The sequence below is a fragment of the Pocillopora damicornis genome, chromosome 5 (genome assembly GCF_964200805.1).
Source record: "Pocillopora damicornis chromosome 5, jaPocDami1.2, whole genome shotgun sequence".
Lineage (NCBI taxonomy): Eukaryota > Metazoa > Cnidaria > Anthozoa > Scleractinia > Pocilloporidae > Pocillopora > Pocillopora damicornis.
Window position 1 is genome coordinate 24,973,630 of NC_142674.1, and position 21,434 is coordinate 24,995,063.

At 37.3% G+C, this 21,434-nt stretch overlaps 1 protein-coding gene across 4 annotated transcripts in view; it reads right to left on the minus strand.

Moving 5' to 3' along the window:
- The window catches only part of LOC113664365 (rRNA-processing protein UTP23 homolog), a 23,588-nt gene continuing 2,154 nt past the window's right edge, over positions 1-21,434 (minus strand). Inside the window, exons 4-8 of one of the 4 annotated variants that reach the window (XM_027179961.2) lie at positions 21,243-21,317; positions 20,724-20,803; positions 17,508-17,675; positions 16,805-16,900; positions 1-763 (exon numbers count right to left, since the gene is read on the minus strand). In XM_027179961.2, coding sequence (XP_027035762.2) covers positions 16,811-16,900; positions 17,508-17,675; positions 20,724-20,803; positions 21,243-21,317 — 413 coding nt within the window. In that variant the 3' untranslated portion in view covers positions 1-763; positions 16,805-16,810. Of the gene's footprint in view, positions 764-5,378; positions 5,949-12,504; positions 12,863-15,197; positions 15,336-16,804; positions 16,901-17,507; positions 17,676-20,723; positions 20,804-21,242; positions 21,318-21,434 lie in introns of those variants that run through there. The other 3 variants (XM_089206919.1, XM_089206921.1, XM_089206920.1) reach the window with 3 other exon arrangements.

A 21,434-nucleotide genomic window follows, 5' to 3' on the forward strand; every position in this document is an offset into this window, starting at 1 on the left:
GTTTTACAATCATACTATATTTCCACGCAAGCTTCAAGGTCAAAATTAACCGGGTTCACGATAATAAGATGACTGATTTCACAGCTCGAAATAAGATTTACAATTCTTAAATCGTGTTTACTGGTGACCTTGCTTTACAAGTGCAAACTGATAGGAATCGAAAACAAAGCACACGAATGAAAACTTAGGGAAAACGCTACAATGTAACGATTTTATTACGTAACTTTCCCAGCGTGATCACTTGTGGGATGGGATTTTACGGTCCTTTAATTGTTTACCAACGCAAAACTTCTAGATAAAGATGAATACGAATTAAAACGTTGTCGTTGCCCTCGCGTTGCCCTTGTAGTGTTATCAATATTGACGTCGTCAAGTCTTTGATATGAACTTGACAGGGGAATGCGGATTTCCGTCAACTACCTTTTTCCTTCGTCTTCTCGATCGTTTTCTACTAGTCGATGCAACTGAGGAGGAAAACCTCGACAATTCTAGTGTCAGACTGAATTTTTTTCCACTGAGTCCCGATGTTATCAATAACAGTTGCGAACTACATCAGCAGATTTTTTGTGCTATTATTAAAACAAGCAAGGTCAAATGCCTGATTTCATCACCATAAATGTTTACAGTCCAGAGTACATGACGACATGGCACCCATCCAAGAAGCAACACACTTGAAAATTTCGTGCTCTGCCGACCATAGATTGCATTAGAAGGAGAAGGATGACGAACTGGAAAGCATCATCTTGTTGTGGTTCAAATTTTCCTGTTTAAAAAAAAAATAAAGAAACAAATATATGCTTGCGTTACTTATGGATCACAGAAGCTCTTCGATACTCTAGTCTAGGTTGTGCAGGTGAGGCGGTTCGTCGTCATCTAGGTAGTTTAGACGGTTTAAAACAAAGAAAAAAGCTAAAGAATGGAGTGCAAACGAGATGACGGACACCGAAAGCAAAACTGGGGAAATTATGTGACCACAGCGTGCGTGACAATCAACAAGAGGCAATTACATGGAATTCTTTTGGAAGAAAAAAAGTTTCCTTGAACATAGAGTCAATTGACAACAATAAAAAATTAGGGAACAAGCGTAATATCAAATTTACAACAACACCTTCCGTTTAAATGAAAGGATTACCGTTGGCAAAATAATAATTGAATACATTTGTTTGTGTGCTACAACAAAAGTGAAAGCTAGGGAATTTTTCGATATTTTTAGTATGCACAAATCTCGATTCGTATAACTTATTCTTATTTTTTCCTCAATCTTAAGATAAAAAGAGAGCCATAAATTAGACTCAAGAAAAAAAATTCACGACAATTACAAAATCAACTGTCCGACAAATGAAATGTATAAGAGGCTCTTCCACACATATCTTTAACACAGGATAAGCTAAAACAAAACTACAAAAATTTCCAAAACGACTAGACTAAGGCAATTAATTTCTAGAAATTGTCTGGAGATCGTTGCACATAGCCAAAAGTAGGAAATTGTTCATCAAAAAAACACTTGACTCGAGAGAAACCGAAAAAAAATCGTGCCACTATTAAGCTCTAATTGCGTTAAACAATTTTTTGATGGATTGAAGATTTGATTTTCAACATCGATTCGGGCAAATTTCATCGTGTCAAAACAATTATATCAAAGCCCGTCAAAGTGGTAATATTTTCATGGAAAACAAGATCTTGCGTATTTTACAATATCCACTCTGGATTCAACTGAGTATAAAGCATGTTTTTCCTTGCGTTTACGGCAGACAATATCGCTCTTTGGTTTTACCACTTCAAGTTAGTGTTGCGTTCGGACTTGTCGAATCCGAGAACCTTATCGCCAAAAGTCACTTTGAAACAAGTGTCTCAAATCTCATCGATACCATAAACGCCTTTCTGTAGAGCTCATTGGGAAGAGCTTTACAAAGACTTCTAACCAGATTAGCCAACGATCTGCCATAAGCACTATTTTTCATTTGTTGCCATCGAATTTCGACAGATTGTTTTTAACAGAGTTTTGGTAACGTTCCCAAGTCTAGACAATATTTCCCTTCTTCTACAGACAGCGGGAAGCTTACTTTTACCCACGCGGTAAAACAATAACACAAACGAGCCTTAGTAAAAACGTATATTGCTGACAGAGCGATAAATAGGAAGAGAATTATTTACCCTTTCGCATTAATATCAGAAATATCGACATTGCCCTTCATTCGCCGTACATGTTGTTTCTAATGGCTTTCCGCCTTTCGGCTAATTCACGTAGACCTTCAAATGAAGAAAAAAATAGCCGACATTCACGTTCAACAAAATCATATGCCGGTACCCATAAATGCCAGGATGAAATTTCAACTCATATTCCCGAAATCTCACTTTACTAGACAAAACCTAGCTAACGAGGGCGAAAATCAAAAGAAATCTGTCTCGGAAGGATGTGGTTAAATTTCCTTTCTGTATTGCTAATGACACATTATATTTGGTAATCTCGAACGTGTGGTAGCGAGATCAGTTTATAAATACACAAAACAAAGCCCTATTGTTTCGCGAGAAGATAAAGAGAAAAAGTGAAACTTCCAAAGAGGTCGACGCTTTTGCACTGTAATCTGTTAATTACAAAACCGCCCTTTTGAAAAAAAAAAACTGGAAAGTCTTTCTCTTCGTACTTAACTAACGACACCAAAACAAGAGCGAGTTTTTCTTAAAGAAGCCTCTTTTATTACAAAAATAAGACCTCTGGAACATTTTTTTTTAAATAGAAGAATTGATGCAATTCACGCAGCCACATAGAATTGTCTAGTTTTAAGCTGCAGGTAAAAAACCCTTGAAAGGCGAATTAACATTACATTACAAATCTGTCGCATTTTCAGCGTATATAGAAATAATATCATTAAGCTATTTACATATTTACATACGACTTTGGGTGATTATTTACAAAAAGTTTGATATTTACAAGAGTTTACAAAGTATTGCTCAAGTTCGATTAATTTAACGGGCTGAATGTATAAAAGCGCTCTATTTATATTTCCTATTGTTTTGTGTTTTTTTGTGGCAACAAGAACATTATTAATAATAATGGAAATAATCATGGAAAATGTCTGGTACCTGCCATAAAAGTAACCGTTTCTAACTCGAAGGTTTCGTGATAAAAGCGTGCATCTGGGATCTTACACAGCAGTAACCTAACTAAACCTTTTCAGTTCTCTTCTTTTCTCTCAAAACAATACACATCGACAACAGATAAAAAATTTGCATATGAAAGACAATAAGAACGTGAAATGTTTATGTTGTTCTGTCACGACAGCATAGAAGAGAATTGTGTTTTCGCACGAAGCACACACGCATACGACAACAGTTCGCCAGCGAACCGAGCAACGTGACTTCAGCGATCACTTCACAAAAGTTTCCGGAAGAGAAATGTCAAGGTCGATGATTTTTCACTCTTTTCCCTAATTTTTTTTCCCGAGAAGCGCGTGTCTTTCAGAAAATGCAATATCAGTAATGATTTCGCGAGTCACAGTCTATTAATTATCTAATACTGCCAGTCAGCGCTGACGAATAAAAAGATGAAAAAAAAACCTCTCTCGATGACAGTCGATCGACGAATAAAATTTTGACCTTCGTTTGAAAGCTGCGCAATATACAGTGACAGAAAACTACGATATGCTAACGCCAGTACGTGAATGTCACTTACTAGCTGTTATTTTAGCGAAGCTCGGTAAATTAAGCGGAATTTTTAAAACAAAGTCAGAGCGTCTCTCCTTGAATAGAAGTTATGGTCAAGCCGGGCTTTCACGGATTCCGGCCACGGATGACTTGCGTTTTGTTGTTATGGAAAAGCGATTTTAGTTCTCTCTGCTGTGACATCCTGGTCTGTGAAGCGGAGGCTTCTCAGTGCTTTTAATCCTGTGTTTGTCAACAATAGGGCGATGAAACATGAGCCATCAGGTACAAAACCAAACACAGTTCTGTGCTTAATGTGCCAGTCTCGAAGCGAGTGTCGTATTGATTGAAATAAAAATATTTTCTTGCGCTGTGCGAGTCAATCATCCTCAGGGCTAGCAAGTGAATACGCAGTGTCATCTGCAAAAGAGAAATAGAGAAATAGAGATTAGTTATGTATTTCCATAGCGCCACGATCGCTGACAAAAATCCAAACGCGAAGGGCAACGAAAACGATGACTACACTATCATTCCCGCGCTACACAAAAAGCGTCAAATTTGACCTCTCTGTAAGTATGCGATCAAGTCATGATTATTAATATCTGCGAATAACACAATTGTTTTCATCGCATCCAAGCGCTTACCTTATGAGTGAAACAACACGACAAAAAGGCTTTCAAGTGTTGAGCAGATTCCACACAAGTCTCCCAACAACGAAGACACCGGCAACAGCACACACAGCCTTGATTGCATCAACAACAATGGCCTGTTCATTGTTAACTTTCTCCCGTCTCGCGGATGCTTCTAGATCGTCCGCGATCTTTCGAAGCTCCCTTCCCACCGCAATGCACGCTCTCCGCTGTGATGGAGACTCGTCAGGTGATAGAAAAAGTGTGGATGCCATCCATATACCAGCACTTTGGAGATAAGACATGTTTTGTTTTCGCCAGAAGCTTGTGTTCTCTCGATTACAATGTTTTGATGCCTTCGGAAGATTTAAAATGGTCTGATGCGCGCTCGTGCCGAACACACGACTTTATTGCCTTACCTAAACTGGATTTTTGATTGACACCTCGGGACAAGCTGCGATTGGTGGCTTGTCATGCCACTGACTTCACGGTCATTGAAAACAAAAGGGGGCCCCCTCTAATGCTAAATTCGTAAAATTAACTCATGGTGACATTTTGCAGTTTCTACACTCACGTACTTCGCGACAAAGCTCGGCGCGACCTTGGGAATTTCCTGAACGCAATGTATGTAAACAATCGAATTACGGGTTTGCGCACAACAAAAGAAAAATAACCCAGAGACACAACAGCCCCCTGAAATAGCCACAGACCTAGTATCCCCTCCCTCAAAGAAATCCTTTGAGTTCGCTACTATCACATGTATCTTCAGGGCTGCATGTGTTCGACGCGATCAGCAGTAAATTTCGTTTTTAGACGTGACTTCACATTGACCCAAAATTATCATACGCTGACTAACGCAGTTCATACGACGAGCGCTGACCTAAATCACGGCCCAACCACCCACAAGTAGTGCACTAAAAAACCAGGGCTGATATAAGATCATGGCTTTGCGCCAAATTTGGCCTCTTCGCTTTAAAAAAAATAAAGAAAAACGAGAAAGATAAACATTACCACAAACTTTGATCACAACAGAATTAAAACAGTATGTTGCAATAACAAAGTGTTCGGTACCTCTGATTAATTTCGAATTAATTGCCATCTTCAAAATAACTAGAAAAATTTTTTATTCTTTCATATTCAAATGTCGCGAAATTACTAGTGCAAAGTTTACGCAAACTCATCACTTAATTTGAAAATGTTTAGAGCAGTGCCATAGCTACAGCTGCTGCTATTGAAATAATAATGGCAACTTTCCAGTTTTCGTATAACCAGTCTACTGACTCGTGAATAAGACACCTACGTTAATAAAGAATAAGGAAAAAAAAGTTCAAGACCTTTTAAGAAGATTACTTCGACTAAAAAATCGTCTCAGGACTTAAGCGCGTTCACAAGTCTTCGTTCGGTCGTCTCAGAGAAAGGTGTCAATTATAATACCGAGGACGAAAGTGAAAAAATTTGAAAATGATATTCTAATTGTTCCGTGTCTTGGCATGCGATCCTGAGGGTTGCTGATTCAGCAGGCGCATAAATTAGGGCGAAACATTTTTTCAGAGTAGGATTATAACGTCTTTACACAACAACTTCCTTCCCTTTCCTTTTTTTCGTGTTTCGGCGAGTGACATTGGCCTCTGGATGACTCTGCACTCGACCTCGCAAAGCCTCCATAAAATATCTCACCTGAAATGAAACTGAAATATTTGTACTCCACACACACACAAAAAAATCATACCCATGTTTTTAGCTCGGAGAAATACCCATTTTGCTGCGAAGTTAATGTGCCTGGACAGGAATTTCAAAAACATAATTTTACAAACCGGCAAAAATTAAAACAAAACCACCAACGGCTTCTTCAGAATGTCATCGAATATGAACCTGAAAGACTATTTAGATTAGCCATAATCATTATTTTTAAAAATCTGTTTTCAAACATACACATCAACTCGCTGTTGAAGTTCGAGAAGGCCTTACTCGCAAAGCTTTAATAAGTATTCGTGCATCAGAAAATCCAACTCAAGGGTATATTTTAAGCAAATTTAGCTAACAATTAGCTAGAGCAGACAAGAACACTTATGTCTTTTGACGAGATTAAACACGAAAAAAAAACCAAAACCAGTAGTTTTCCCCGCTAAACAATCTGTCTTTTATGAGATCAAATTCTACAAGATAAACGGACTGCTGGATTTGAAGTATGAAAAAAACCACAATCTGTGAATCTCCCTCGAGCCTCGAGCTTCGTACAGTAATACTAACCCATAAAAAAGCCCTAGCATTGACAACCCATGAAAATTCGTCAAATTTAAGTGCAGCACTAAATATATCTGAAACCTCTAAGGGGATTACTGCTGAAATCAGGCTAAGCCATGAATCAAGAATCAACAATCGAATGAGCTTTGGTCCGCTAAATTCCTCCTAACTTCTTAACAAGGTCACCTCTTTGAAGACACGACAAGATTTACCTCTAAATGACGAGTGGTTTATTAACTGACTGCGTGAAACGAACGCTACCCAGTTTTGTTGTTAGCATAAAAGGAGATAATTAAAAAAACGGAATAAAAACTCAATTAATGAATAAGAGTCGCAAACATAAAGGAAAACAACAAAAACCCATTTGAATATAAAAGGCTCTCGAAGGGTTTCCTGGCTTTAAGAGCATGTGCCTGCACCTTGCATGGCTATATCCTTCACGTCTAAAAGATTAAAAACAAAAGTTCGATCTGGAGACGTTGTCACGAGGAAATGACGTCGCAATCTGTGTCCGCCCACGATCTGCACTCATTTTCAAAACAAAGGAAAATGAAAGCAAAAATACACTGAACAAATTTATGCCCCAAAGCCTTCTTGGAAAACATTTGGTCTAGAGTCTAACTTGAATTTTCTATTGATATGATTGGGTTCAGATGGCGTAAGCCATTTAAAGTTGTAACGGAATCGAACAATCTCAAAAGGCAAAGTTGTCTGATGATTCTAAATTGTACAGAACCGCAAGTTATACTTTAGGTTTGCTGTGCTTGCTAACACAGAAACCGTACCTGGAAACGAAAAAACTGTCTTAATTCTGTAACATTATTTTATGGTAACGTAAACAACCTCGCCACTGCCTTGTCAGTCCAAACAGTGATTTGAAACGAACACACTCGATTATGTCTTCGACTAGACAATAAGTATTTTGATTTTGATCAAAGATTCTTACTGTTCGCAGCGAGGCAATATCGCAATTTCCATTGGCATAAACTCAAAATCTCAGGAAAAACTGTTTCTTTGGACAAAAACAACGCATCTTCCCACACAGATAATTCCCTTTCAATTCACAGGCCATCGAAAGTGAAAAGTATTGTAGTTGTTACCGAGCGAAGTGGGTAGACCCGCTTTTAGAACAATAGGTGACTATGTTTTTGCGGCGTGTATTATTTTCAAGCACCTCGCGAATTTGATCAAAGACAACCGCAATATCAGGCTGAACCTTCACTTAGATTGTGGCTTTGAGCGTGAAAGCCGAATGGTTCTTCCTTGCAGACTGGTAGCGGTGCGCATTACCGTCGGCTATTGTTACAAAAAGTCAAAAATAGCGTCAAAGAATCGCCATAAAGACCTGAATACTTTCACCCTTTGTAATTTGTCTTAAGTGGAAGTGCAGAAACGGTGACAGACTGACGCCGGACAAGTGGAATCTTTAATAAACGTTACTTTGCATCTCTAAAGTCAAAAACAAGTTAATTATCGAGGGGTGAATAGGTCTGACAATAATTCTTTCCACCGTAGACCTGCATTAAATTCAAGATGCACTGATATAGGACGAGATAAAAATCTGCTCATGTTTGAATCAAATCTTCATACAAAAACAACACAACACACAAGTGCATTAGGGTTTTTCAAGTTCAATCTAAAATCGAAGATGCGTCACCATGAACGAGTAGTTTCTTTGTCAAAAGGCTCAACTTCCAAACCGTTGCAATCTAAAAACAGAGGTTCTTTGCAGAGCACGTGATAGCTCCACTACAAACCTAGCTCCATAAGAATAGCAAGACGCCTTTCACAATTTTGTGGCATTTAATTAAAATCCCAGAACCCATTCAAGTTCACTGCACTCGGACAATAGATGTTTACCTAAAAGTTGTTTTGATGCCCTTTGGACCACTGATATTTGACTGTGTTCAGTTCTGCCCTTCAAACCTCCGACACAGAGTACAAAACACCTTTTGTTCGGTGCATCACAACGACAGAAGTAATTTTCTTTGTAAGTTTAGCCGATATACCACAACTTGAAATTAAAAATTCAACCTTAAGCAATTAGCCTTGTATAATTGCTAAAATCGCAGAAAACCATTGTTTCTTTCTCAAACTCCGGAAGCACTCAAATTTTCACGGTGTATTGCTACACTAGTTTCTCCCGCTATCAGTGCAAAGTAATTAAGGAGCGATAAACCCGTAATTTCTCTTTTCAAAACAATATAAAGATATGCTTTCCGGTGGAGAGAATCGCTACGTTTATCAGGCAAAAAAAAAAGAGAAAACAACAGTCTATCGTTTTCTCTACGATTTATTGTATTGACCGAAGCGGCAAAGAAACCTCGAGGATCTAAAACTAGTTTCAGTCGATTCCAAGGCATTTAATAACGATTAACTTTGTTCATTATAATGTTTTGTGTACTCAAGAAATTCCCGACCTCAGAGACAATCGAAGCCATCAGTTTTTGCCATTGTGAATTCAATGCAAAAGGAAAACAGATATTTTCTCAGAGTCATTTTCGAGATGTGTTACACAACCATGAGACTTACAATACCAGTTGAATTTAACGACGTGCCCCTTTTTTGTCAAAAATACCGAAAATGGAAACGTATTCTTTCACAGTCAGTTCTTTCGGGGAAGCTTCGAAAATGATTTTGAGGGAAAACCACTTGAAAACATACCTGTTACAGATAAACCTTCAAATTATAGGCTTTGTATTTTTGGGAACTTGTGGACATATATGTTTATTGGAAGCTCTCAGCTAGAATTCTTGACATCGCAACATAAAATGTTTGATACCAAATGTGTGATATATCTCAAGTTAAGAGATAAGCGAAATAATTCATCTGTTTGGATCATAAAAAACTTTGCATATCTCGTGTAAGCTGCATGCGACAAACACGCAGATATTAGAAAGCAATTTTTTTTGACGTGTGTATGTTGAGCGTGGTCCAAATTTGAAAATATGACGCAAAACTTCCAAGTACAAATAGAACGAAGTGGAATTCAACACAAGAAATTTTGTCAAAAATGAAAATGAAAACTTCCCTAACAAAATTTTTCAGAAAAATGCAAGGTAAGAAGTTTCGATCTCTTAAAATTTATGCACACAAATGAAAAGAACTATAAATTTGGATGACAGCAGGGAACTAAAAATAGCGATAGGCTGTATTCAATGCTACGTTGTTGTCGAGATGTAAACTTCGCAAGCAATGTGTATAAACTCGTTTTATTTGTAATGCATTAATACGAATGTTGCTTGCTATCGCTTTGGTAGTGAAAAAGACCTTACTGCAAGCGATTCGTAAAAATAACCAAAGCTACGAGGCATTACTCTAGTATTTCCGCGTGGAAAGACGCGGAAAGTTGCGCAATGCGTTCTTCGCGATGGAGTTTTCGATCTAGAGGACGTATCTTAAATGCGTCAATTCCAAAGAGCGAATTTACATGCAAAATTGCGAAAACGTGCATAAAAAATAAACTCTGGTTAGTGATTGTTCAAAAGAAAGTTTTTTTCTATATCGTGAGCAAGGAGTTTCGACCTTTTAATTTGCATTTTTCCGGCAACTGGCTATTCAAAATGGTTTGGCAGTAGTTATTATTTTTTTTAATTTTAATAAAGGTGCCTTGCGTGTATTTTTCTAATAACATTTATTTTAAGAGGGTGGATAGCCTGCAGTTAAACCAGATAACTAATTGTACGTTAAAAAAAATCACGGTTTCCATGTACAATAGATCATTGGTGTTTGCAATGGTCGCGCGACAGGTCAAAACAAATCCATTTTAAGCACATTGGTTCATCCAGTGTCCAGCTGTGTCAGAGGTACAAGCCTTATTAAATTCACTCTTCAATCTGAGATTGACTGTCGAGACCAAAAGGAAATGATGTGGTCAAACGAAGAAATATTTAAAACAGAACGCCATTATCTCTGTAAAATCAGCGTATGACCTAGTGACCTCGTCGCTTGTTTTTTACGAGAAGAGAACAATCAGTAGCAATATGGCTTCGTGGCCAGCAACACGCAAAGGTTGAGGCGCAAAGAAACATCTGACATTGCAAATAATAGACACTGTGATCCCATTCGGATAGTCAAGTCAAGATAGGAACGTGTTTCAGATCTGGTCAAAATAACTACTTCGTTTGAAATCGACTTCGACTGTCGCGTGGCTGAAAAGAAAAAAAAAACCGCCACAGGCACCATTCTGTATTTAATAAAAAAAAACGGCAGAAATCTCAGTGGACTAATCACTGTTTTGCGTGCTTCTCTACAGCAGTCCGTTCACAATCCAGTCACGCGAAATAACACAGAGCAGAGTAATTAAAAGCTTATAGAAACTGAACTGCAAACCCCGCAAAGTATAAATCTATCACTGTTTTGTAATGATTACTTAGCAACAGGGTGCAACTGAGCTCAAATGGCTTCTCGTAAATTCATCTCTAAGCGATGCTATTTTTAATTGTTAATCCTCTGTCTGCCAGGGAATCCTAGCTCAAACAACCTACTGTTTTCTATGAATAAATACGGTTTGTATCTTAACGATAGCAGTGTGGTATATGTAATTCCTGGGGTTGCACTAACAAGAAATCCTTGCTTTGTCATGACACTGCGCTGACTACACAGTTTTTAACAGCTTTAATTGATACAGTACAGGCGTTTGACAAGATAGAACCATCCTACTTATGTACGCCTTTATTTGGTTTGTCCCCCTAGGCAGTACAGTTCGTATCTGTCATAACATTTCCTTAAAGATCTGCTAACCAATTTCGATGAACTGTTAGCTAGGAATTCCATTTCCCTGAAGGAGGATCGTTCGAACAGTTCACTACTGACTTTATGTATCGCTACTTGACAGAAACGTTCCAAAAAAACAAGAATCAATTATAAACACCTCTCTCACGCTTTCTTTTGTTAAAAATGAATCCTTTCGTAAAAGTGAAATCAAAGGATGTTTTCATGTAATCATATCATTAATCTTTTAGAAGAACAGGAGCGTCTAAAGAACAATTTAATATAAAGTTTAAATAAAAGCAACTAAAGCTACGATCCACGAGAGCGAGCGGCAATTTAAGCAATTGCAGAAAAACATTGTATAAAAAAAATTGTAAATAAAAAGCAGTTACTTTTTCAAAATGCAAGCCTCACACTGCTTTGTAAACAGAAACCACAACTACCGATAGTTATAATTTAAATCTTTTTCCTAAAACTCTGTAGAAACTTTATTATCATCTTTCTTCGTTTCATAAGTTTCTACCAAAAGCCAAACTATTTGATCAAAGTGTATTCGACCAATAAAGAAAGATCATTTTATATTTCTGCTATTAAAAAAAAAAAAAAAAAAAAGAAAAAAGAAAACCGTTTTAGGAAGGTGCCATGCACCGAAGTTACTGGAAGCAACTCATTTTTTTTCTACAACGTGCTTGCAGAAATTTTTTTTCTATAAAACGGAAATCCTTAAAACTGGAAGTCCCTCTCGAAATCGTAGGCACAAAAAACACTCCACTTTCATTTCCTCTTCATCAAGACTACTAAACCATGAAATCTTTCCCCAAAAACCGCGACACGAGTGAAAACAAAGTTTCATTGTGAAATTAAACAAAGTGAACACGTCATAAAAATAGATATTCAGACCTCGGTTGAACATATTACGCAAGGCCGAATTGTCGAGTGGAAGCCTACTTTACTGACAAGATTGCCCACGCAAGTTTCCTGTTACCCAAACAGAAATTTAGAGAGGATTATCAGATTTTTCTTTAACAGCAATTATCACGTGCTGGTTACTTCTTGATTACGCAGCCAGCTTTCAACATACAATATCTCAATAATATCATTTTACATGACTTATTTTACACTGTACTTTTACAAGTAATGCCTTGAAAATTTACAGTTTCTGTAAGACGGAAATCCGTGGATTCGAGTGCAGTTTTAGCGAGCACGTAGCGTGGTTTGGAGCAATATTGGGTACTTCAGTTAATAGGGGTTAAAAAGACAACTCTCATTACTTTCCGTTTACTTAACAAACTTTTTATTTGTCTAAACTACTCTGTCCTTTAACCCTGTCTACTGCCTTGCATACACCGAGGATTACCTCGGAAATACAACTACGTGATGTACAGCACGGACATGAACTAAACTCTTTGTCAACAAATTAAGGAAAGGATCAAAACCTCGAGAAAAACAACACCCAAATCTTTAAAAATAACACAGAATTAATTAACTGCAGCTGGAATCTTCTTTACGCGGGTTCAACAATTCGGATATTGAAATTTTGCATATCACAAATAGCAGTCAAAAGGTACGAATTCCGGCCTATGCGATCCCAATATAGATGATGACACGATCAGACAAAAACTCGGTATCACTTCCTAAATCAACAGACAGAGAAAGAATATTATGATTTGGCCAACGGATAGTTCCCTGAAATGCTGGAATCCTACCAAATATATATATATATATATATATATATATATATGTGTGTGTGTGTGTATATATATAAATATTATTTTTTCCTTTATCCTCTCATAATATTTATTCTGCTCTGCTTCAACGTATTGAGCACTGTTCCACGCGAAAATCGACTTGCAGACTTCCTATATATATATATATATATATATATATATATATATATATATATATATATATATATATATATATATATATATATATATATATATATATATATTTAAAGAGCGATTCTCTCAATAAAAAAAAAGGTAACAAAAAGTGCTCCTTTCCGAATCATTTTCGTTAATTTCAAGTTTCTTTTCCCTGTGCTGTCAAGAAAGCACATTTCCATTTTTAAGAGTACTATGAACAGGAAACTTAATCATGTTATCAGGGCTAGGAAAGATTGATGAATTTTTACAAATTTTTAAAACTTTTTCCGTGGAATTTTCGGCATGCCATCGTTTTGCACGTGAGTGACAAAACGGACCTTAACATTTCAGGTCCTTCTGTGGTTAGATTCAACAGTTTTGGAAAGTCCAGTATTTTGATGCGTGAAGTATCATCTATATAAAAGCGAAGTGACCTCATTTTGTAAAAGTCAGTGGGCACAGAGAAAATTTATTTCGCATCAACGTAAGCCTTAAAATAGGAAAAAATTAGCACCATCTGTCGCATGAGTAGGAAAGTCCAAATTAGAATTGAACAATGTTAAAGTTTCTGTTTTAAGATGTTGCACAGGTTTCGAAAATGTGATGGTATGCAGAAATTATGTGAGGTATTTCACGTCTGTACTTAAAACACGAGTTTAAAAATAAACAAAAGAGAGGGCGAGATTTGAGTTACAAGAACGAAACTAACTGTGATTTTATCACTGCCTGTTTAAAAATAGACCTGATCTCACTACATTCAACAATCTGTGAACTCAAAGAAAAAAGTATTTCTACAAATCTAAACGTGCCGTTGAAGAAAAAAAGATTAGCAAATTTGTATCTTGATGCAATTAACGGTCAACGCATGTTTCGCAAGGAATATTTCCGGCAAGCGTTACGCACTTCCTTAAGAATAACATTTCTATGTTTTCAATCTATCACTTTTTACGGCTAATTTTTGCGATTTTTTGTCCAACTTAGTGGAACATTAACATGGAAATATATAAGATGCGTTCATCTTTTCTTTATTACCAGTTGAGTTACAGCACCCTCTACTTGAAAGCACTGATTACAACAACAAAATTAAAGAAAAATCCTCTCCTCCTCTCTTGAAGCTTTTGCCAACTTCTATCAATTTCTAATTGTACTTTTGGTAGCGTTTCAGGATGAGGGATCCAGTTATTAAGCTGTAGCTTTTTCCTACTGATAAAGAGCTGTCCGCTAAACTCCTAAAAATCAACCGACGAAATCCTTGTGCTAAAAATCTACTGAATAGAGGTATTTCTAACTTCGTTGTTCAAAGACTAGCGAACTCTAGAAACAAGTACTTTTGTCGTTTGAACTATTTAACTTAACAGTACTAAAACGACAACTTAAATGACTGAGACAACGGAAAGATTACGATACACTTTTATTGCAAACGGGAACGGCAAAATCCAACCCAAGACTCAATAACTTCTCTTCAAATCTTTTATTATTCAGTAAGTCAACAAAAATCACCTCAGGATTTAGAGGCAGGAGGCAAAAGTTCAGTTCTTAGCCTATGGCACTCAAAAGCGAGCGTGAAGCATGTTCGAAACCTCCAGAGTTTTCTCTTTAATACACACACACAAAAAAAATTACAAATATGGCATTCCAAGATTACCCGTACAAGAGAAGTGAAACGCAAAACAGAACAGTACTGTTCTTAGCACGTAGAAAAAAACGAGAGCAGTTTTATATCCAGTGGAGTTTTGCTTCGGTGTTGGCTTGCTTCACCGTGGGAGATAGAGGAAACCAAATTGGAAACTAAATTTAACAGATAAAAAAACCGAAGGTAAAAACTACCTGGCTTGATTTTTGTCCAACAAAAAAAAAAAATGGGAGCCGTTTATTTCCAATGGAGTTTTTCTTCGATACTTGCTTGCTTCACCGTGAGAGATAGAGGAAAACAAATTGGACGCTATATAAATTTAGTCGATAAAGAAACGAACTTAAAAACTACCTGGCTCAGTTTTTATCCACCCTTGAGGAAAAAAAACAAATTATTTTTACAGGCGATGAATATAAACGGAATGGATATAAACGCCAAAGGAATTGTTGTATTTTTTCCTTAACGATGATGACGTGTTTGAGGATGGATCAAATGCATGGTGCTACCACGACTGCAACAACGGATGATTGAAATACTAAACAGGACTTCGTGAACATATTTTCTACAGATATCAGCACAACTTCCTGGCACACCAGCTTGAACTTTCTTCTAAGAATATAACAAAAAAATCGGAAAAGACCTGCTTGTCAAAAGAAACTTCCTCTCTAAACAGGAATCACTCAAAATATCGAAAGAAAGAAAAACAAATTGATATAAAATTAGTAAATTTCCGATAATTTGTATCATTTAAAAACTCCTGCTTTGTTGCCTAATTGCTCGCCTCCACTGTCCAATACTGTGCTTCTAATATTTAACGACATCGCAGGTTCTCGTCCATTTAGACTTCCTACACCCCCTACATGCCATTAATATAAAATAACTTCCTCTAAAATGCCAGTAACAATGCCCAAATTTTATTCTACGCCTGCAAGCTTTGTGTGACTCGTTCCTTATGTCAGAGCAAAACTTTGCATATCATTCACAATGTAACGAGGCCTAAGTTTCTTTCTCTGTGGCTTTTCTTCTCTTCGAAACAATGGACAAAAGTAATTTTGAAGCCATGTGATTTTTAACAAGTCCACAAAACTTCAATATTGTTAATGACTCTGAAAAAAGAGGAAGTCCTTCCGTGTCCTAATATTTGCCTTCAGAGGACACCAACTCAGATCAAAAACAAAGAGAGAACCGAAATGACTAAAGAAATTACTTGAAAATCTTAAAACCTATTATTTGCAAGTGTTTTATTTTTTTTCCGTTTTATGCAGCAACTGTACGGATTACTGAGAAAGTTGGCACTTAATAATCGATACCGGTTTTATTGAGTGCGGAGTCGATTTTCACCCTCAACTTTAAAAATTCGACACTAACTTTCACTTAATTCGAATGTTTTAGCATCGCTCATTCAACCGAAACACTTTAATATCGTAAAACGGTAACAACAACAACAACAACAAAAGCGTTGTACTTTTTTCCTAACTAAGAGTTCTTCGCTTCAACCACAATGCTTCCTCGCTTCGGTTAGACATTTGAGAAAAGTACCATCAAGAAAAACTATTCATTCTATTAATTTCGAAAGGAAAAACCAAATCTCAAAAATGTTTGATGACTGCGAATCGATTCTTTACCGTGGGTACAGTGGGTACAGTCGAAGCTCTACGGACATCAACTTTTACTACATGCCTTAAGAAAATAGACATAGAATGTACTTCCACGCCTGGTGAACTTGTAATCACACATTTAAACTCTTTGGAGCAATTTCCAATTGAGTCTCAAAAGTAATCGGGTTTTGCGCTCTGTGATTGGTCCAGCAGAAAAGTTGCACCATCCTCTCGATTAATACGATGGACAACGAAAGAAAATGGCGACCTGGTCACACGCGTTTTCCCGCGCTTCAAGAAGTTTGCTTCTTTTTGCTCTCAGTTCTCATTGGCTACTAAAAATATAAACCTTTGTTCTGGTTGGCACTGTGATTATTATAGTTTTGGTTTTTCAACGCTTGATTTCAGACTGCTCCATAAATGAGTATGAGAGTATAATTTTCCTAAATAAATGAAACATTTTGCTTCATATTTTCCAACCTTGGATTATGAAGAACATCCTGTCATCTGTTCCTGCAGCGCTTGTTGCACGTGCTCGGCCAGTTTTCTTCTTTTTCTTTTACGGATTCGCTTTTTCTAAGAAGGAGAGAATTAATTTTATATTATTATTATTAAGATTCAAGATATCCTGAAAATTTATCGCGGGGGGGGGGGGGGGGAGGGGAAAGGAGGGTTCGGAGATTGTGTGGAAGGGGAGGTCACATGGTTTTTAGGGGGGAACGGATGAGGATCAGTCATCGCCATCTATAGAACATTGACTGCCAATCTACTGCTAATGACGGGGAAGGATCAGAAGAAAATTGCAGAGCCCCATGGGGAAGCAGGTAAACTGAAATCCTTGGGCGAAATTCCGCAATTAGCTGCAAGTGTTTGTTGTATTTTGCCGCAGCACACCTCAACTTAAGCACAATGTATGTGAGCAGCGTTTAGTTCCAAATGGCTATTCAAATAATTTGCCGTTGGGGTTTCTGTTCTCAGACCGCGCAAATTCTGGTGATTTCCCGTTGTTTTTATTGCAAAGGACGGCTAAGAGATGTACAATGATTTGAAACGCCCGTGCTAAGCCATTATTCTTGCCAATTGATCATTTGGGTCATCGTCATCGTCATCGTCATTGTCTTCGTCATCATCATCATTATCATCATCGCTATCATAATAACAATAAACAGCTAGGTATTCCCACCTTAGTTTCATCACCAGTCTTCCTCTTCTTGCTTTTCAACATGGACAGAGGGTTTGGTCCCCCGGGCCTCTTCCGTTTACGTTTCGGTTGAGCATCCGTAGCGGAGTCCTTCAGTCGAACTAACGTTTCTTTCTCGTGAGCAGAGGGCAGCAGACGGGAAATTTGAACCTTAAACGAAAAAGATGGCATTGATTAGAGTGAAATAAAGCGTGAAACTCAAAACAAGTGGTTTGGAAGATAAGATATTCTAAATCCGAAGGGGGAACGACGTCGGCGAAGGTAAAACATGGCAAAGGCTTAACCCTTTACAACCTAACATCAGTATGTATATTCTCCATACTGTTCTCTATACTAACCCTAGGGTGCTGACAAGGAGAATTTGTTTAACAATCAAGAGGTTCTTTAATTGGTGATCATTTCTTTTATTCTCGTGCCCTTAATGTATGATTCAAAGGGTGATATTGTAAAGAGAAATTAGATGCTGATTACTCTTAGGGGGTCAAAGTTACCAGAGAAAAAACTGCGCTTGTCTTTGAAAGAAGCATCAGGCTGCAGATAAGTCGCTTGTCTTTTGGAATGTGCAACATGGCCGTGCATCGTTTCTTACTGAGCATAGATTCGCGCGACATCGCATGGCTTCCTACTTCAAAAACAACAGAAAAAGTGGCATATCTTAGAAAAAGAAAACGACAAAAAATAATGGCACGTACTGTATATTCTCAATTTAATTTTAGACCAAAACAAGTGAAGGGAAAAAAACTTATCGCAGCTTCCCATACGACCGGAAAAAACAAGTTACGAAACGCTGCGAAACCGCGACACTATGCTTCGTTTTATCATGTTTGTTTACTTTCTTTTATTTATTTGTCTTTGCCAACGTGTAATAATGCCTTTAAAATGTGTCCTGAGGGCAACACTATAGAGAGAATCACAATCAAGAAAGAATGAAATAATGAGCGTAAATTCGAATAAAGACGAAAAATCCAGATTTCAGGAAACAAATTTGAACGTGCCCGGCGAAATCGCCGTCACGAACTCTTGTCCAAATTTTGTCACGCGACGTCGGGAAAAACAACCTTTCTTTTCCTTTTTTCTTTCTTTGACCGGGCAAATAAAATTTTACATTCAAACGAGCCTTAAAAGAAGAGTAACACTACTAATATATATGAAAAACCGAGCACTGTTATAATATCTCCTTTGGTCTCAAAAGTAAGAACAAATAAAAAAACTACTGTTATCTTAATAACGTGACAAAATGTTCAAGTGGAACTGTTGCACGAGCGACGCGAGTGATTTTCGCTACAAAGTTCAAGATCCGGTTGAAAACTCGAGTGGAATCGCCGAATCTTTAAGTGTACAACTCGCTTGACTCGTGTTTTCCATTCTACTTTGAAGCATACCAAGGACTTTGCCCGAGTTTTTGACTCTGTAGTAAGTTTTGAATCTCCGGAAAATGGAGACTTCATGTCTCTCATACCGGTCGAGTGCCAAGAACAACTGAACAACCGAGATACGCCCCACATATCGACACGTCACAGCCAGGCAAATTAAAGGAATTTCCATTTCCTTGTAAAAAAATTTGATCACATTCTTTCCAGTAGATGTTACGCGAAGAGTTCAGTTAGGGTCGGACACAAAACCCGCACGTAAAAAAATAATGAAATGGAGATGAAATGTTTCCCGACTCGGAAAAACATTTATGAATGTGAATACTGACAATTGCGGGGAAAATATTGCAAAGAACTACCATTAAAACGAAATACCTTTCATTCCAATACTGAGTGTGCTTCTTCACTTGGCCGGTTAGCGAGTGAAAAACGATTTTCCTGACCAAACCTTCGCAGCGTTGTATCAAAGCATTATGATATATTACATGACATACATGTAGTCCGTAGAAAATTATCTCTTGCACTTGCGTGTTTCATGAGCCCAAATTTTGTTTTCTATTTATCAGTTCAAACGATAATCAAAGCCTGCCCGGCAGAAATAACAGCCATATGAAGTTTGCACCCCGAAAACAACGATTTAATCGACTTTTTAGCACTTTACGAACAAAGTGCAACTCTTCGCTCGGCCAATGAGCTGACGAGGTAATTTAAAGAGGTTGTTGAGATGGCTTTTCAGGTAATTACACAATTTTGTCGATGACACAACTTTTCAATGGCAGTAAGCAAAATGCTATGAATCTGGTTTTTTTTTTCTTTTAATTATTTTGTTTTTGTTTTTTAAAAATGCATGGTTTATTTGCAGTGTTTTGATGAAATAAAACGGTGAAACTTTTCCAAAGTAAGACTCTAAAAGCTTCTGACTAAAAATATTCGAGTTAAGGATACACTTGGCAAAACACGTGAACAACTCACACGTGTAACTAAACAAATCATGTCGGTTAGAGAGTGTATCCTGTGAAATGTTTCATGACTCCAATTGTCGACATTGCTCAAATAATCTAGAGGTGTACAAGACGCGTGTCACATACATATTTGACCCTAATAATAGCCTATCTCTCTATAGAGTCTCTGTGACTCTGTGGTAGAGCATCGGAGTGCGGAATCCGAAGGTTTGAGGTTCGATTCTTCATGGGGACTTAGAATAGTTTCTTTGTCGCGCGCTCGTGACAAGACGAATAAACATCTTCCTATATTTGATTACCGAGCTCAAACTGTACCGTACAATTGTTTTTTAAAGAATCTATTTGTTTTAAACAATAATCAAAAGATAAAACTTCTTGAGTGAGACGTCTTCAACAGTAACGCTCGCGTGTGCTGCAGTAAATACACGCGCGTAAAGCACGTGTAATTCGTACACGCACTTCCAGTGCGTGCACTTTCGCGGGGTTTCGTCTATTTGAAAACGTGTTTTGTTAATCTCTTTATGTATATGCGTGTACTCTTTCACACGGATTCAACGGCTGAGGAAGATTGCATTTCAACCTATCCCCTAAATGATGATAAGGAAGAGCCAATCAAAATACTGATATAATTCAGCCTATTACATGTATATTAACCCTTTAACTCTCAGAAATGATTAACACGTAAATTCTCCCCACAATATTCACATGTTATCCAGCAAACAGGTAATGAGAATACTTAAACTTATCAGGTAAAAGTTGTTATTGTAATCTAACACCAAATTCTCCAAACTCAATCATAAGGTAATGTAGAGGGGAGACTTAACAATCAGATCTTGGGAGTTAAAGGGTTCAAAGAGATGACAAACCTGGTCAGAGGCTTGATGAGACGCCCTTGAAGGTTTCTCCAGGAGTATTGTGTTGTGGTTAATAAATAAAAGTGGTACTCCTGTAAAATATTTGAACAAAGTCAGGAAAATCATGAATTTTATAATTAAGGGCTACCCAAAAAAATCCTTCTACAATAAAAAAAAAAAAGAAGATTATTTGGTGATGATCAGAGCAGCATTGGTTTGTAAACTGCATATCATAGTGTTAGGCGTGCAACCTGGTCTTAAAACACCTTAACCCTTTAACCCCTAAGAGTGACCAGCATCTAATTTCTCCATACAACTTCACCCCTCAATCATGCTTTATGGTCATGAGAATAAAGGAAATTATCACCAACTTAAGAAACTCTTGATTGCTGAACAAATTCTCCTAGTCAGCACCTTAGGAAATGTATAGAGAACAGTAATGAGAATATGGATGTTGATGTCAGGGTGTAAAGGGTTAAGGAGAGACAGATTCACTGTAGAGGATAAGAATTAAATGAAACAGAGTGTTACCTGGAATTTTCTGCAAGTGACTTCTGAGAGTTCTGTCTTGTGAGGCAACAAAGTAGCCATTTCTATTTTCAGTTCCTTTCAAAGAGAAGCAACAGGAAGAATTAACATGTATTAAAGGATCTTGAGCAACATATTGCAATTTGTCAGTCAAGGCAAATAAATCATTTGCCAAAGCTATGCCAACTGGGATAT